The sequence below is a fragment of the Tenrec ecaudatus genome, chromosome 12, assembly GCF_050624435.1.
Source record: "Tenrec ecaudatus isolate mTenEca1 chromosome 12, mTenEca1.hap1, whole genome shotgun sequence".
NCBI lineage: Eukaryota > Metazoa > Chordata > Mammalia > Afrosoricida > Tenrecidae > Tenrec > Tenrec ecaudatus.
Window position 1 is genome coordinate 123311520 of NC_134541.1, and position 18487 is coordinate 123330006.

Genomic DNA, 18487 nt, shown 5'->3' on the forward strand with positions numbered 1-18487 from the left:
AAAACAAAAACTAACAAGAATAACAAAGTAAAACAGATTTTTAAAAACGTCGTTTGAATAAAAGCATCAATATAAAAAACTAGAGCACATTTAAGTGGACCGTAAGGGAGCTCAAGTGATAGGGTGGTGACTTTAACCTGACTGCATCTGTAACGGTCCACTCCCCCTTGCAGCCAACCTGCTAGCAAGGTTATCCACATGCCTGGTCCATGGTCAGACACGATTCACCAGGGGCTTCATCCATGTGGATCTCCCCTTCACTTTTTAAAACGGAAACAGCTTTAAAATGGGCCCAAAGAGAGACCAAACAATGTTACAGTTTGACCTAACTACGTCTGCCATCACTGACTCTTGTTCTGTCGGATAACAGGGCTTTCACATCCCTTGCTGTGATCCGAAGGGACTTGCTGCAGGCTTAATTCACTGGGCCCGGACCCTGCAAATGAGTCTTGGCCTTCCACTGTCATCCACGGCATTCCTCGCAATTTAAACTCTGGCACCATCCCCCCCGTCCAGTTCTTGCCGAGCTCCCTCCATTCCCAGGCCTTCCTGTGTTTGTCCTATTTTGTTCATCCTGAATGTCACTGTGGAAGGCTCTTGAGGGGCTGCCAACCCTGAGGTTGGAGACGCAAACCCACAAGCCATTCCACAGGAGAAAATCCTTGGGGGGGAGGGGGTCTTCTCTACTCAAGAGTACAGCCACGGACACCATATGGGGCTGTTCTACTCTGTCCTATAAACGCACTGGTATCACATCAACAGGAACAATTACGAAGATCGTGTTGTTCTATTGTGCACAGGGTTGATATGGTTTGGAACCGACTCGATGGCACCTAGTATCATGTCAATTCTGCCTCAGTGATCTTACGGGACAGGGTTGAACCGACCCGACCCTTCTGAGTTCCGGAGGCTGTGAATCCTTATCAGGAACAGGCAGGTCCCTTGGAGAGGCTGATAGTTTGGAACCAATGATCTTGTGGTTAGAGGCCAAATGCAGTATCCACTATGCCACCAAACCTCCCACTCTGTCCTATGGGGGTGTTTCGTTTGATTGAGCACCCTCCCTAAGCAGCAGGTTGTTGGCAATATTGACAGAAGTGGCACGTTCTGCCCACATGAGAGTTAGTTGAAAATGGGGAGGAGGTCATTTACTGGTCATAGGGGGTGTGTCAGGGTGCTATGGGGTTGCTGTACGTCAGAATGAACCCATGGATCACAAAGGGTTGGTTTGGGTTGAATCTTTAAAGAAGTCTACTGCCACGTCTTCCTCCTACAGAGTAAACTGCGGGAAACAGAGCAGTTTCTCCCCAGGTTGTCACCTGCTTGCTAGTGCATTGTGTAGGCAGCTGCTTAGAAGTTTTCTTCCTGAGGACATCAGCCATCCAGAGGAATCAGACACTACTGTCTGTCCCACCATAGGTGGGGCCCACTTCCTGCTGATAAGAATAGTGGATTGCATACCTGAAGGAGAACGTCCAGAGACAAAGTCAAGCCAACTCTAGCAGGACCAAGGTTAGGCTGCCACCTTGAATCTAGGGTTGGCCCATCTTCTCCCCTTCCTATTGTGTACACACCCGTAGCTCATCCTCATCCTGTCCTGGGAAGGCTAATTGGACTACCGCTTCCTGTTAAGTATGTGGTTACCTGTAATCAGGAAGGTTTGTTCTCCCTCTAGGTATATATAAGCCTTGATTAGAAATATATCCTCTCCTCCTCCCGCTCTTGGCGCGGACCTAGCTGCTGCGATCATGGCCATCCCGGAGGTGAGCATGCTACCATAACACGTGTCTGACTCCTTTATTTTACTTCCTCTCCTATCTTCCATGACTTTACTATGATCTTTATATATTATAACCGTACAGTGGTGCCTACAGACCCCGCGGTTGTCAGAGGCTGGTTTGCTCTAACCATAAATGGTGGGTCTGCACTGCCAACTTTGCAAGTAGCGCTGAGCATTTGACCACTGGCCAGTAATCAACTTCCTTTCCCTTTTCTGCAGACTCCAAGCACGATACAGCAGAACGTTCTGCCTCTGCTCAATAGCTGCCAAGGGCCTGCTTCTTAAGGACCAAAAGGAGTGTGCTAAAAACAAACAAAAGATCCTCCACCTTCCAGTGACCTGCACTACCCAGGACCGAGGCTGAGGGGCAGGGTGCCAGGCCACGGGCACGTCACTCCACACTGGCTAGGTTCTTTTGGCCCCACAGACCGAGGACGTAGCAGTTGAGGGGTTCAAATTCAGGCTCTGTAATGACTCGATGGCAGTGACTCATGCTTAGCTTAAACATTTGGCTACTGGATTAGCTTCATTAGATCTGAATTTGAATTGTGGTGCTTTCGAATATTGAATGTACCATGGCCTGCTAAAAGGACAAACTGATCCGTCTTGGAAGAAGACTGGCCAGAAGGCTCCTTCGAGGGAAGGGTGGTTTAATCTTACGTACTTTAGTCATGTTGTCATGAGACCGGTCTCTGGGGAAGGACAGCATGTTTAGTGACGTGGAGGGGCAGTGAAAAAGAGCAAGGCCCTAAATGAGACGAATTGTCACCATGGCTGCAGGGCCGGGAGTGTTTCAACCTCTTGCAAGGTCGTTATGGGTTGAAACCAACTTCATGGCACCTAACACCACCAATTAAATAGAGAGGGCAGGGATTCGACAAAATAGTGGAAGTGGAACGGCTCGGTTGGGTTACAACTGCTGCAGAGGTAGAAGCAGGTGTTGCTCACCTGGAAAGACCCACCCTTTCCATTTGGCCCGCACGCGTGCAAGTTACTTTACCCCGGGCGGGGCGGGGCGGGGCGGGGCATCGATCACTCGGCGCTCCTAGGCACGCCAGGGAAACCAGACGGACAGTGAGCGATCGACCCACCTCGAGCCTTGGGTTACGTGGGAGGTGGGAGCGCCGCGGGTGTAGCTTGGCCGGCGCGGGGGCGACTCGACACCTGCCAGGCGACAGGAAGGTCAGTTTGAGCACCTGCGTGAACGGCTGTGGCTCGGGAGCCGCTGAGGAGGCCCGGATGAGATGGGATGGGATGGGGCGGGCCGCGGGGCGTCCGGAGAGAGAGGAGGCGGAAGGAGGGCGGCCCGCGCGTGCGCCGTACTCGCCTCCGAGGGAAACGGGGACCGCCGGGTAGCCTGAGCTGCTCTTGCGCCGCCGGAGAGCCGGGAGACCCGCGCGTGCGCGGTGCTACTCTTCCGGCGTGCGTTTTGCTCTGCGCATGCGTGAGGCCCGTCCGGCGGCGGCTTTCTCGCGCCTGCGCAGTGTGTGCTGTCAGTCAAAGCTCGTGGGCGTGTCGTTTCGGTGTTCGTTTTTTTTTTTTTTGTAGCCCCCTGGTAGTTATCCGTTGTCGCTGCTGGCCGCCAGGCCTTTGCCATCGGCCCGGAGGTGGGCCGCCCGAAGTGCTGATGGGGGTGCGGGTATAGGTAGAGAAGGGTCCCAGGCTGGGGTGCAAAGTGGTGAGCGCGTGCGCACCTGGCGGGACCGCGCATGTCAGACCACCACCGGCCTGTGCATGAGGCCGCCTGAGCCCCTCCAAGGGAAAGCATTAACGACACCGGTATCACATTGCCTTCTGCAAGGTCCAGCAGTGTCACGGATCCTGTGTCACCCTCGTTGAGAAGGGCTACCTGTAAGCCCAAGATGAGGGACTGGGTAGGAGTTGGAGAGCACCCAGCCTGAGACTGCGTGGTGCAGAAGGCCAGAGTCACCCTCGTGCCCTTAAAGCAGGCTTTGTGGGATATTATCGGAACTTCTGTGGACAAACTGACACCGCTCTCCAGAAGGCGATTCTTTTGGGGGGTTCTGTGTGATGATGCCACAACGGAATTGGAGAAATCACAAAATTCCCAGGCGACCTGCTCCCGGGAAGCAGGTGAGGGCTGGTGAAGCCTGGACGCTCTGGGGCACCTACACAGTGCTCTCAGGGTAGAGGAGGGATGAGTCTCTGGAGAAGGACATCACGCTTGGTAGGTAAAGTACCAAGGCAGCAAAAGAGAGGAAGGCCCGCCATGAGATGGACTGACACAGTGGCAGCATCAGTGAGCTCAAACCTAAGAACAGGTTTGAGGATGGCGCCGGACCGGGCAGCATTTCATTCCATTATACACGGTTGCTCTGAGGGGGCCCAACTCATGGGCACCTGACAAGCACCACACGGTGCCATGCTGAGACGTCGGGAGGCATGGGGAGATCGTCCAAGAGCTGCCTTAGGGAAGTTGGTTTTAAGTTAGGGAACTCACACCACTAGTTCCTGAGAAGGAGGCTCTCTTGTATAGCCAACTGGAACCTTGGACTGTGACTAACAGCTACCCAAGTCCAGTGCACGAAGCCCATGCTGCACGAACTCTAAGGAGATGGTGACCTCCAGGGCCCCGCATCCACAGGAGCAGTTGCCTACCGCCTATTCCTGACTCCTCTGTTGAATACAACCAACCAGAAGCCTTTTACTAGGCTCCTGGGAGGGAGCTTTATAAAGCGCAGATGAAGTCCACTCTGAGAGGGCGGCCCATGTAAAACATATCTGACCTGTTTTCCAAGAAGAGCATTTCATACCCCAACAAGCCTTTCTAGAAAGAGTTCAGAAGGGCTAAGTGAGCAAGCTAAGACACAGGACACTGAAAACTGTTTACACAGCTTCTATCTGACCTGCCCTTGGAAGCCGTCTCATGACCTGAGGCCAGTATGGGTGACACTCTGCAAGGCCAACTTTACAAAGCCAGGACACAAGGTCACTCGGGTGTTTTCTGTGCCTGGTGTCATCCCCAGAAGAACAGTCACCAATCCCAAACTACCAAAGCTCTCTGTGACCAACCAGAGGTCTTTTAAGGCCAGTGCGTGGTGAGCTAAAATCTTTGGGGTTTTTTTGTTTTATTAGGGGCTCATGACCCTTATCGCAATCCATACATACATCAACTGTGTAAAGCACATTTGTACACTCATTGCCCTCATCATTCTCAAAACATTTGCTCTCCACCTAAGCCCCTGGCATCAGCTTCTCATTTTTCCCTTCCATCCCCTCTGCCCCCTCCCTCATAAACCCTTGATAATTTATAAATTATTATTTTGTCATATCTTTTTAAAAGAATTTAAAAACTCTTTGTTGACCTACAATTCACATATGAAGGTTTAGTCACATGTAAAAAAGGTGCGTAATCATCACGACCACCAAGTTTATAACATTTTCTTCTTTCTTGTGCTTGTTAGCACAGGCAAGGCCATTGCAGACGGCTGGTGGTCAGAGGCTGCTGCCGCCAAGCCATGTGAGACCTGTTCCCTGGAAGAGTGCTTCAGACAACCAAGAGAAGGCGTTTCACACAGCCCAACCCGGGCCTTTCTCTTCAAAGGACATGCCCACATGCCTGAGAGCCAGCATGAGACCAGGCCCGGGGGGTAGATTGACAGACTAAGAGAATCCTGGCCCTATAGAGCAACCTGTGGAAGACTGGTTTACAAAAAAATTTTTTTTAAATCCGAGAGGTCATTTGGCCTGGACTTCAGACAAGGACCCAATATGTGAGGAGAGACTGTCCTTAATAGAGGTTACAGGGCAACCCTGGAAGAGTGCTTCAGACAGCAGCACGTGGCTCCTCCCACAAAGATTCTTTAGTAGACTGCAAGGACCAAACGGCCAGAGGTTCTGGGAAGCAGATGGAGTCAGGCCAGGAGCCCACTCAGACCCATGTGGCCATCATGCCATCTCGCTGTGGAAAGTCATTGCTACATGCGGCCAACGTAAGGCCCTGTCGGGGGCCAGCATTTCAGATCCATCACAAGGCCCCACGGGAGGCCACCTCCGTGGGCGCAGACTGAAGCAGTGCGGAAAGCTGCCCAGAGCTGTTGGATGCAGAGTTGATGGTCTGCAATGTAAACCACTCCCCTCCTTAGTTCACCATAGAGAAAGGAAACTAGCTCCCGCCGCCCCCGCAAGGCCATCACACTATGCTGATGGAGCGTGTCTCTGAAGGTCTTTTTATAAGGCCATTCCATTCCTTCAAGGAAACTTGTACCGCCAACTTGAGGACTCGTCCCAGACAGCTCGCTCACTGGGTCTGTAAGAGGGTGCGTCATGGCCAGCGTGGTGCAAACACCACCAAGACCACAGTGCAAAGCAGCCGGAGACTGGGCACAAGGCCATCTTGGGGGTCTGGCTACAACACACAGGAAGCATCACCTGGGACAAGCTCAGGGCGCGGGCGGTGGAAGCTCCATCTGAGCCCCAAGAGGGGTCGTTTTGCAGGGCGCTCCTGGGAGGTCAGCTTACAAAGCCCATAATCGGTATCCGAGGAACCAGTGTCTGGCCCGTTTGAACCACCCCGGGAGGCTGGCAGGTTTACACAGCCACTGTTAGACACCAGTTTACCAAGCTGGTATATTGGCCCCAGCGGAAGGCAGTTTTATAGTGAGGCGGCTAAGTGGTTGTTGGGGAGGCCGGTTTACAGGCCTTTGTGAGGAGCCAGGATAAGAGGCCCCTGAGGTCCTTTGGATGCTCAGGATGAGACTTCGTGAGGTTGCTTTTTAAGGCTCATATAAGACGCTCCACGGATAAGACTCAGGGGTGGGGGTGGGGCCAGTTGCCAGGTTCTTTTTATAGGAACTGAACTGCCCCGTGTGTGTGTGTGTGTGTGTGTGTGTGTGTGTGTGTGTGTATGTGTGTCTGTCGACAGTCCTGGGAGATTGGACCGGGGAGCATTTCAGGTGGTCAAGGAAGTTCCTGCCAGATGTGACCAAGACCTCCAGGAGGCCGAGAAGGTCGTGCAGGTGGTTAGTGTGCTTAGTGACTGACCAAAAGGTTGCAGGCTCAAGTCCACCCGAAAAACTTACGCTGCCTTTGAGTCGATGCCGACTCCCCTGTACGAAAAGGTAGTCTGGGTTCCGAGACTGTCTATCTCTAGGGGAGTAGAATGCCTGTCTTTTTCCAATGGAGCGGCGGGTGGTTTCGAACTGCTTACCTTGTGGTAACAGTCCAATGCATAACCACTTGGCCAGCAAGGCTCCTTCCAAATCCACCCAGAGGCCAGGCTTTTCTCCCGAGGGCCCGTGTGGGTGCCACCCCGGGACTCCCCTTTCTGAACGAGCTGTTTGTAGGTGTCTTCCCTGAGCAGTAAGCATGCATTCCTTTGACATGCTTCTGGAAGACCTGCTGTCAGCCACGGCCTGACGTTTTTATCCCGGGCAGCCAGATACGCAGGCATTACACTCACTGCCACTGAGGCAGGCCCAACTCTGAGCTTCCCTGTAGAACCGCCCCTGTGGGTTCCTGAGACTGGAACTGTCTATGGAAGTAGAAAGCCCATCTTTATCCTGCGGAGCCACTGGTGGTTTTGAACTGCTCACTTTCCAGTTGGCAGCCCAGCTCGTAAGCACCCTGCCACCAGGGCTTCTAGCCTGGCACAATGGGTCCTTTAAAAATGGGCCGCCAGGGTGGGGTAGGAGTATGCCAGATAGAGGAAGGATGGTAGAGGCATTCCAGCAGGTCCCGCTGATGAAACACTTATCCAGGTCCCACTGCACACCAGGGGCTGCACCAGGCCCTGCGGGTAGAGTGGGTCCCACCTCAGAGTTCATGCCTTCCAGAGATCATTGTTAGCAGTTGGCACAGTGAGGTGTGTGTTAGCAAGGACAAGAGCAGGGCACTGTGGGGTCAGGTCTTAGGGAGCCAGGGCTGCTCGGGGCGCTAACTTTTATCTTCCTCCTCCTCCAGGCACCGTGAGACTGAGCCAGATGGCAGAAGGCTCCAGCCATCTTGAAGACTCCCAGGCGGGAACAGGTCTGGCCCTCAAGGAGGCCCTGAAGGCACTCCTGCCGCGCACGCAAGAAGGCCTGCAGTTGGACCTGGGCCAGCAGGTGGAGAAGCCTGTGGTGGCCTTGCTGCAGCAGGCTGCCGAGTCCCTGTACGAGGGCCGGACCAGCGAGTGTCTGCACACCAGCGAGGTGCTCCTGGACTACGCCTGGGAGAAGCTCAACACGGGGCCCTGGCAGGACGTGGACAAAGGCTGGCGCCAGGTGTACTCCTTGGGCTGCCTTCTAAAAGCCATGTGTCTGTGCGAGGTGCCCGGAGACGCTGCCGCCGTGACAGCCGCCCTGAGGGTCTGCGACATGGGCCTGCTGATGGGGGCAGCCGTCCTCGGGGACATCCTCTTGAAAGTCGCCACCATCCTGCAGGCCCACCTGCTCTCTGGAGAGAGGCCAGCCCAGGGCCCAGCGCCGGGCCCGCCCAGCGCCAAGGTAGCCCATGCGAGTGTGGCTGACTGCTGCCCACAGAGCCCGGCAGCATGTGTTTCTGGAAGTGTCTTCCAGGCCGAGCCAGGCTGACTCCGCCATGGCTGAGCACGAAAGAGCCAAGTTCAAAAAGTTCCTGGAAAAATGGAATGCGAGGAGTGGGGGTGGGGGACAAAAAGAAAGATGAAATTAAGGGATAGTAGAATCCTTCCATGAACTTTGTTGAAGTGCCTTCATATCGCCATGGAGCAGCTTGGGCCGTGTTCCCAGTTTAAAAGAATATATTTTTCCGTTTCTACAAAAGCAGTACCTTTGCCGGGGAGGGGGGCTGAAGCGCTGTGCTCCCTGAGAGAAGCCGCACGGGCTCGTTGGGTGGGTGAGTTGCCACCTGCTTGGCCCGCTTCTGACAGCGCTTCAAGTCAGCTTGCTGACGTCTCGCCACTGCCCTGGCCACCCGAGTCTCCGAGACTGATGCTAGGTGGAACCTTGCTTCTCTTCCTGTGACCAGTCTGGTAGGCCTCTCAGAGCCGTGCTTGTGTTGCTTGTGTGCACAGACCAGAGTCCTATACACACCAGCGGCTTCCTGAGCAACAGGGAAGATCATGGGAGACAGAGGCCAGGACACAGACAGGCTGTGCATCGGGGCTGGGGTGCACACATGAAGATGCGTCTGAGCCCCCCTCTGTCAAAAGGGGGGTGCAAGCGGCACAAGCTGCAGGAGGCCCCTTTGGGGCTGTTCTATCCGCAGATGGTATTTCGTGGAATAGCCAGGGCTGCGAGGGGCACGGGCATGGTGTGGGAGTTGACCTGTTAGAAGGCAGGGCAGCATGCGGACAGCTCTCTGTCCCATGTCTCAAGAGAGCATATGATGTGTAGCTCAGGAGGTCTCCTGCCCTCTCGGAGCCCCATCTTTGCTTTGGGTGGGCTTAGCTCAGTGGTTTTATCAGATGCCAGTGGCGGCCAGACTTGGAGGGAGCCGCCGAGATGGGCCGTGACTGTGTCCCCGTGGAGTTTACATTCCAGCCAGGCTGTCGGAGAACTCCCCTCTCGGGGTGAGGTCGGGGGCCGGCAGTCAGGGTCAGCCTGCCCAAGGGAAACCCACCTCAGAGGCCTCCCTGCACTGTCGCCACAGTGGTGCCTGGGACTGCAGTGTGGGCCCAGCCGTGGGAGTGCGGGCTGGCCGGTGCCAGCATTGGTCCTGGGAAGTGCACCTCCGGTGCCATTGCCTACTGCAGATGAGGCCCCAGGCCGGGACATCCATGTGCGACAGGGTTAAGCCCTCACGGAGGGCCGGGAGGCAGCGGCCTGGAAACGGCTTTAGATCAATGACTGGGTTGAAGAGCGGGGGCTCGTACTGTCACGGAGCAAACAGAACAGAGATGTTTAGACCAGAGCTGCTCTGTCGCAGACCACCTGGACGGGCAGCGTGTCCTGCCTTTATCCCTTGAACAGATAGGTGTCTTAATGAAATGGCGAAACACCGTGAGCTCCTCAACGTTTGTTTGTTGTTGGTAAAGCCACCTAAACGACCCTACCCTTGCTGCCATTCCTGGTGGAAATGCCTCCGATTGTGACTCTCTGCTTTGTGTTGTGTCGTTCTGACACAGAGGGCCAAGAGCAGTCCCAGCGTGGTTCCGGCCGTGACGTCAGAGAGCGCTGTCCCCCGGCTTCACCGCCCGTCCCTCGAGTATTTCAAGAAGCACTTCCTGGTCCCAGGCAGGCCTGTGATCCTGGAAGGCGTGGCCAGCCACTGGCCGTGCATGAAGAAGTGGAGGTGGGTGGCACTCAGAAGGCACCGAGGCCCCTCTCCCCACTTTAGGGTGCCTCGGGACTCCGTGACTTCCTATCTCGTCCCTGAGTAAATGCGGCCTCCATCTCCCAGCCCCTGGGTTGATCGCCGAGGGGCTAAAAAGAATGAAAAAGGCCAGGGCTCTAAATGTAGGCCAAAGGCTAGGAGACCCTTCCCTGACACTGCCTGCTCGTCCTCAGTCGTTGTCAGCCAGCACCTCAGGCATGCTCCTCTCCAGCCTGTCTGCAAGTCTGCAGGATCTCGGCGGCTGCCCTGCCTTTCTCAGAGCCCTGAGATGGAGGGGTCCCTGGTTGCTGTGTCCATGTGTGTGACTGGTCCTCTGTCCCTCCTCAGACCCACAAGGCAGCAGTAGCTGGACTGTGGTGCATGGCTGTGTCGTAGGAAAGGCCAGCAGCCGACTGTCTTTGTGGCAGTGGCGGCTCTGGGCCAGTGGCTACCACTGGCACGTGGGGCGGAGTTCTGACACAGCACCCATTATAGTAAATTTGCTACTAGTTTTGCCAAGTCCCAGGGCCCCTGGCAAGCACAGGCCATATTCCCTCATTGTATCCCCCCTGGTTCTCTCGGAGAGGAGCCCTGGTGGGCAGAGATGATGCATTCGGCTGCTAACTGCACGGTCAGCAGTTTGAAACCACCATCTGCTCTGCAGAAGAAAGAGGGGGCACTTTCTAGCCCCATAAAAAGTTACGGTCTCAAGAACCCACAGGCAGTTGGCATGACTCAGTGGCGGCAAGTCTGGGGGTTGGTTTTCACAGAGGGAGTCTTGGTGGGCATGGTGGATTATGCATTAGGCTACTAACCATAAAGTGAGCAGTGTGAACCCACAGCAGGAGAGAGATGAGGCTCCTGCTCCTGGGGAGAGTGGCCGTCTCGGCTCTCTGTCCCAAAGGACAACTATGAGTGGTCGGTGCCATGAGTTTGGTTTACAGGGGCAGGCAGGCAGTCCCCTTGTGTCCATTTTACAAATGAAGAGCAGGGGCCTCCAAGAGGGGAAGTGCCATGCAGAGGTCTCCTGGTCGTCCCAGGCCACCAGAGTCAGAGGCCAGGCACTATTGTGCCCACCATTTGCTCAGGGAAATAGCCCAACAGAAAGGCCAAGCTGCCAGGTTTGCTGGCCCAGCCTATGTGGCTGCCAAGTGCCTGCCCCGGCCGACAGTCCTACTGGACTCCTGTCCCCGAGCCGCCTGGTCAGAGAAGTGGGGCAGGGGGGTGGGGGTTGATAGGGGTTTTGTAAGACTGGGTGGGAGGCAGTCTGTTAAGTAGTTCGCACAGCACCCACCATGAGGGGCAACCCATCGGTGTCCATAGGCAGCCAGCCTACTAACGGTTCCTAGTTTTTCTAACAGTTTGGAATATATCCAAGAAATTGCTGGCTGCCGAACTGTCCCAGTGGAAGTGGGCTCCAGGTACACCGACGAGGAGTGGTCCCAGAGACTCATGACCGTCAACGAGTTCATCAGCAGCTACATCGTGAATGAGGTGCGTTGGCCCGCCTGGTTGTGAGAGAGCTCGTTCAGGGCCAGCAGGAAGACTCCCGGTCCCTGAGGGCGCATCCTGGGGACACCGACAGTCTGGGCAGCAGGAAGGTCAGCGCGTGGCCAGCCCCACGCAGAGACTCCCTTCCAAGATTTGGAAGGGCAGTAATTTTCACCTCTTCATGAAATCAACACTGTCGAATTCCACAACATTTTGAAATGCCCAAAGAGAAAAATGTTGTAGCCTGTTCTGCCCTCCCCTCCCCTCGGCCCCTGGCTTGCTGTCTGGTCAGTCCATCTGGCCGGATCCGGGTGCAGGCAGCTGCCTTCACTGAGCACGGTGTTTCCCGAGGTTGGTCCCTGTCGTGGCACATGCTGCTCAGCCCAGTCTCCCCTGCCCATCAGCCGGCGACCTCGGGTGTGACGCCGCAGGGAACATTGGTGCGCAGCCCTTGTGGCGCGCGGTCCAGCTCCCTCGGAGACATGCCTGGGTCACCGGTGGCTGCGTGCTAGGTTTGGTGAGGACCAGCCAGGATGTCCTCCAGGCAGCTGCGCCATTTTATCCTTTCAGACTGATGGGGCCGGGCAGTAGGGGGTGTCTGCCCCTGAGGCCCAGATCACAGACTGGAGCTGGTCATGCCCTAGAGTGGCTGCACCATCCCTCTTGGCTCCTCCAGGGAAGCCTGCAGGCGTGCTGGACCTCGGGACTGGATGGTCGCCCAGGCCGTGCTCTCAGCAGCCTCTCCTCGCCCTGAGGTGAGGGTCCTTTGTAAGGGTGCTGGATTGCCGCATCACTCACCACCCCAGCAGCTGCCTGGAAAGGCAGCCCCAGGTCCAGGAGCTGAAAGTCCCGGTCGGATGTTGTTATGATCCACTGCAATCAAAGGGTCCGGGCTGGTGGCTCTGCTGGCCTCACAGTTGTTCCCCTAGGCCGTCTCAGCCTTGTAACTCAACTCCAGGGGACCACCCAGAGCCCCGTCCCCATTTCCCTCACCCGTCTCTGTAGCCCCTCACCGGCAAGGTGTGTCCTTCTCCAGTGCTGTCCTGTGCTCACTTACGCTGTCCATGCCCACCGGCTCTCCTCATTCCCTCCTGCCTCGCCTCCATTCCGTTCACTGCCACCCGTGGAGCCTCCCCACCGCCATGTCCACAGTGCACACAGGGCTCTCCGGCTGGGAAGCCCGGTGCTGTGTCGCTCTGCTGGAGGAAGCCTGTGGCACAACCCCACTGGACACGGGCTGGGGATATAGAACCCACTGAAGCCTCGCTCTGCCCCTGCCAGCCGTGCCGGTCTCTTGACCCCTCAGTTCCCTGGCTTCTAAGTGGGGTGAGCCACGGCCACCTCCCAGCGAGGTGAGGGCTGACACGTGGTTCTCAGCGCAGCACGCATTGGCTGCGCGCGGATGACAAGGACTTCAGGTCCTCCTGCCAGGTGCTGCAGGAGGCAGAGAGCTGCAGGGTCCAGCCCCAGGCCAGCCTGAGGAGCACTGGTTGGAAGGAAAAAATAAAAGGGCAGGGACCAGGGAGAGAGATGGCAGACAGGGGCGTCGGGTGTGGCCAAGCCGGACCTTCAGTCCACTTCTAGGACCCTCTCTGTGTAGCGTCAACCTGAGAGCTCCTGCTCTGCCCCGCCTGAGCCTCCCAGAATCCCAGAGACCCTCCAGTTCTGTGGAATCCCATATAAAAAGTACTAGCCTTCACACCCGCCGGCCTGGCAAGACTTTACAGATGGATGCTGTCCAGTAACATGCTGACACATAGGGAAACGGGCCTCCCAGTAATCACTGGGAGAAGATAAGTGATGGAGCCTTGGGGAGAATAACCGCCCCCCCCTGACTCCGCCGGTCTGTTTGGAAGCCTGCATCACAGAAGTGGCAGGACCAGGAGTCGGGGCTGGTGAGACATTGGCAGTGTTAGCAGCCTGAGTGCCCACCAAGAGGAAGAGCAGAATTCATGGTACAGACCCGCCCCTGGGAGCCCTGGGGGCTCGGGGGTGGGGGGTAGTGGGAAAGCGTTGGACAGCCAACTGAGGGTGGCAGTTTGAGGCCACTGCTCACTCCATGGGAGGAAGATGAGGCATCTGCTTCTGTGAAGTGTGCAGCCTTGGAGAGCCTGTGATGCAGCTTTTGTCCCTTGCAGTCACACGGAGGCCTTGTGGGGCAGCTCCTCTGTCGCCTGCGGTCACTCTGTCCCCTTCGGTCACTGAGGCCCTGTAGTATAGCTCTACTCTGTCCCCTGTGGTTACTCTCAGTCTGTGGTCACTCAGGCCTCCATCTGTCCCCTGTGCTCGCTGTGGGCAGTGGGATCCTGGGATGAAGCAAGCAGACGAGCCTGGGGGAAAGGCTGCAGGGAAGACAAGCACGCCTCTCACGACACGTCTGTGCTTCCAGTTCCATTGCCAAAGGCCTGGCCTCCTTCCATAAGTGACCTCAGCGGACCTGGGCCCATCTCCTGGCCCTCAGTTCAGAAGGAGACTCAGTGTGACTTGGGGCAGGTGGGGAGGAGCAACAAGCAGGTCGGGGTGCAGGGGTGGTGCTGGTAGGCAGGGTGGGGGCACACTGGGCTGAGAGCTGCCAGTCCAGAGGTGATGGCCCCCCCAGCTCACGGCCTTCCTGTCCCCTGTGGTTTTTCTCCGAGGATTAGCCAGAGGACGTCGGATACCTCGCTCAGCACCAGCTCTTTGACCAGGTAAGCCCAGAGACCACGCATCTCTCTTCTTCTGATTCTCCCCTTCCCCCTCTTGCTGTAGCAGCACCCACCCACTGTGCCTCTGGGTGCTGCTCACTGCAGTGGGTTGGGGCTCCCTCTGTTCCACCAGACCTGAGACTGATACCCCAAGTCCAGGAAGCCTGGACTGGGAGAGGTTGCAGCCTGGGCCAAGGGCCCAGGAGGCTGCAGGCAGGTCTGAAGTCCCAGCATGGTCAGTGCTGAGGCACCAGGTCTCTGGAAGCAGTCAGGGGCAGCAGGCAGAGCTGACCCAGGTAGGGAAGTCAGCCCCGCTCAGAAGGCAAGCCCTGCATCTTCTGTGCAGGCCGGATGCTGTCGGGCCTGTGCCCCTCTGCTGGGCGTAGGCTGGCTTGGGTTTCTTTGGGTACCCAGTCCTGGTTAGTCATGTGGACCTTGGGCTATACCTGTTGAAGGTGACTTCGGAGTCCAGGAAGACTCGTCTGGAATCCAAACAGCCAACCTGCTGACTGGAGTTGAAGACCCAGCAGGGCTGGCCATGCTGTGTGACCTTGCCCGAGCCCCCAGGTGGGTGGGCCAGGCAGGGGTTCCCTGGGACAGTGTCTGCCTGGAAAGGGGAGGAGAGGGAGGGGTTTGTCACTGGTCAGGGTCACTGCTAAGGGGGACCTGGACCCAGCACAGCAGAGCAAGGGCAGAGGTCAGCTCTGGTGGGTGGGCCTTGAAGGTCACCTCTGGAGAGCTGGTCAGGCAGTTTGCAGTTCCTTCATGTTGAGACCAGAGTTCTTTCCAAGTGAGCCTGGACCACCGGCTCCACCCTCCCTGACCACCACACTTGCCTGGTGTGCCGGCAAGTGGCTCTTGGGTTTTGAAACAGAAGCGTGGTCTGCAGAAGGATCGAGTGGGGTGGACGTCCTGACGTGGGGACCAGCCAGGCTTGAAGGTGACATGTGGCCGTGAACACGGAGCCAGTGGGAATTGAACATCCAGTAGATGGACTGACCACCTGCAATGGACTGACCACCTCCAATAAGGAGCGGGAGGCCCCTGCTTTGCTTTTAGTAGGAAGTCCCGCCCCAGGCCTAGATTGGTCCCTGAGGAGATGTCAGTCAGCATATCCCAAAGGGTGGTAGGGGACTGGGGGTGGGGGTGGCTGGAGGCAGCTGGAGGGGTGAGAAGACACTTGGGAAAGGGATGGCTGATTTGTTAGCTTGTCACGCACAACCATGTCGGCAAAGCCTGGTAGCTGAACTGGCAGTGCCCACCTGGAGAGCTGGCATCCAGCCCCTCAGGCCCCTCCCCCCTGCAAGTCCAGGACGCACTGCTCGCATCTTGTTTTCAGCTGAGGACAGACACCCTTCTAATTAGCTTCCATGCATCGCCTGGGCTTTGTCCTTTCGTCACGTGTGTCATTTATGCCTGAGGACCTTCTGTTCCTTGTTGATGTGTACGAGCTCTACATGAATCCCTCCTTTACCAGTTACCTCAAGTTAGCTAGTTGATTGGCTTTTATGTTGTTTAAAATGTACAAATGGCGTCCTCCAGAGATTCGATAAATATTCTATCCCATTTTCTTTCGTTTGATTTTTTAAACAATCGTTAACTCTTCACAATTCTGATTTGTTTTTAAGTATAAAGCACTGACATCAAGTATTTTTTAAAAGAAAGGAAATATGAAACCATTACGTGGAAACATATTCTAAAGTAACATCTAACTCTTTCTTGGCACTGTGTGCTCAAGTCCTGGACAGTAAAATCTGCTGTCATCGCATTATTGCCCAAGGGGCCCTTCTCCCAGTGGTCACTTGGTGTCTGGGCGGGTGGCCCTGCGCTGACCTCTGACCCAACACCCACAGGTCCCCGAGCTGAAGCAGGACATCAGCATCCCTGACTACTGCTGCCTGGGCGATGGGGACGAGGACGAGATCACCATCAACGCCTGGTTTGGTCCCCAAGGAACCGTTTCCCCACTTCACCAGGATCCCCAGCAGAACTTCCTAGCTCAGGTCAGAGCCGCTTCGCCAGCCCCTCACAGCCTCCCCAAACTGCCATGCGGAGTCAATGCCGGCTCATGGCGACCCCACAGGGCAGGGGAACGCTGCCCCTGTGCAGTTCTAAGACTGTCACTCTGCTGGAGTACAAAACCCCATCTTTCTCCCAAGGTGCAGCTGGTGGTTTTGAACCGCTGACCTTGAGGCTAGCAGCCCAAGTGACCCTGATGCCACCAAGCCGCCTTCCCAGCCTCACTTCACAGGCCCTTCAGCAGCAGCAAAGGCCATGACAGGGAATGGAATGAGAACAAAAGGGTTCTTCCTAGGACTCGGGAGAGGGGGTGGTGAAGGGGTGGACAGCTAACTACTGTGGGGGAACTTTCATTTTGAGCTAGAGAGGATGAAGACATGAGGACGTTTTTGTGGTCAAGCTGCCCAGTGCAACAGGCAGCAGTGAAGGCAGAGACCACGGGCTCTTCGTCTGCCTGCGTGAACACCACTCGGCCGCCGATAGCTTTGTGAGCCGCACCTCAGTGTCCTCTAGAAGGGGCCCCATCTATAAGGCTACAGACGGTGTTTCCTCATCTCTACGTCCCTCGGTGGGCTGCGATGCACAAGGTCGGCAGTTGGAAACCACCAGCCGCTTCTCAGAAGTAGGCTTTCCACTCAGACGACCTGTGCTATGGGGTCACCGTGAGTCGGCGTTGATTTGGAAAATGGGTGTGGTGATAAATAAACCCCGCCATCGGGTGGTTAGCACCCTAAAACAGTGCTTGCCACAGCCAGCTGCTTCCTTATCGTTAGCTGGCGACGTGGTGGGTTGTGTGTTGTCGGCTCAGCCATGTCAGCAGCGTGCACCCCCAGCCCCTCTGCGGTGGAGAGGGGGCTTTCTCCTGGAATCGATGTTCGGCAGTGAGTTTAGTGGGGCGTGTTAAAACAGTGTTTCATTTAGTTGTGATAAAAGGGGGGGAGTGTAATGAGATTTCACTTAGTCGTCATCAATGTACAGGAAAGCCACACACTGAACTGTGGCAGGGCTCGGCTGCAGTGGGGGGCATGGAGAGGACTGCTGGGGTGCTGGAAGTCAGCTGGGGGTCCGAGCTCCCGGAGGTGGCCCCCAGCTGACGGTCAGCTCTCTCCCCAGGTGATTGGGAGGAAGTACATCCAGCTGTACTCCCCGCAGGAGTCGGACGCTCTATACCCTCATGACTCTCACCTTCTTCACAACACGAGCCAGGTAGCCCTTGGCCCCACTGTGACCACACAGGCCCCTCTCTGCCCACCCCCCACCCCTTGAGGAAAATGACTTCTTTCTTCAGGTTGACGTGGAGAACCCCGACTTGGAGAAGTTCCCCAGGTTTGCTGAGGCCCCATTCCTGTCCTGCGTCCTGTCCCCCGGGGAGATCCTGTTCATCCCCGTGAAGTACTGGCACTATGTGCGAGCCCTGGACTTGAGCTTCTCGGTCAGCTTCTGGTGGTCATAGCCCATGGCCAAGGGAGCCCCACCTGGGGCCAGGTCTGGGCCAAGACACAAAGAGAGCCTGAAGAGCCTCCACTGCCTTAGCATGAGAGGGAAGTCCTGCCTAGGACTCTCTGGGGCCTGACCAGGCTCCTGCAGAGGCTGTGGACGTGCAGCTTCACGTGAGATTGGGGCGGAGGCGGTGCAGTCCCCGGCACACGGCCGTGAGGACGAAGTGTGCATGTGAGGTGTCAGCTCCTGCGGCTCCAAGCCCAGTCACTAGAGGCTGCTGCTGTCCCAAGCCTTCGGAATTCCATACGTCCTGGTGGTCAGGCAGGGCCGCAGCCTACAGGCTTGGGAAAGAGGTGGGGTGGGGGTACTTCCCTGCAATGCTGAGGAGCTGGACCCTTGCTGGGGAGCTGTCCGCTGTTGGGGCCACCCCAGTGCACGCTGCCTACAGAAGAGCCTCTGCTACCTCACTGCTGCTGCATCTCCAGCTGGCTCACACGTGGGTGACCTGCTCCCGGATCAGAATCATCGCCAGCGCCCGCCCAGAGCCCCTCTCCCCTTTCCAGTCTCCTTCCCCACGCAACGACTCAATAAAAGCAGAGTGCGCTGATAAAACAGGCCCCAAACCTTGGCTGGCTTTGTGTGTTGACCATTAAAACATCTCCCTGTACCTATGTCTAGGTTACCAAAAAAACCATCTCCCTAATCCTCTGACTAGACAGCTGACAGCAGAAGGGCCCTGCTTGTTAAAGCACAAATTGGAGGGCATTTATGTAGGGGCATAAAGACCAAGAGCTCATGAGGTAAGTATGGTTTTACTGCTCCCTAGAGATATGTAAAA

The 18487-nt window shown here is 56.3% G+C and overlaps 1 protein-coding gene across 1 annotated transcript; it reads left to right on the forward strand.

Annotated features, from left to right (window-relative positions):
- Positions 1–2822: 2822 nt before the first annotated feature.
- KDM8 (lysine demethylase 8) lies at positions 2823–18246 on the forward strand. Its single transcript, XM_075564644.1, has 8 exons — positions 2823–2962; positions 7703–8226; positions 9828–9994; positions 11377–11509; positions 14149–14193; positions 16044–16193; positions 17323–17415; positions 17498–18246. Exons 2-8 carry the CDS (start codon positions 7723–7725, stop codon positions 17660–17662), a joined length of 1257 nt encoding a protein of 418 aa, XP_075420759.1. The 5' UTR covers positions 2823–2962; positions 7703–7722; the 3' UTR covers positions 17663–18246.
- The last annotated feature ends 241 nt before the right edge of the window (positions 18247–18487 follow it).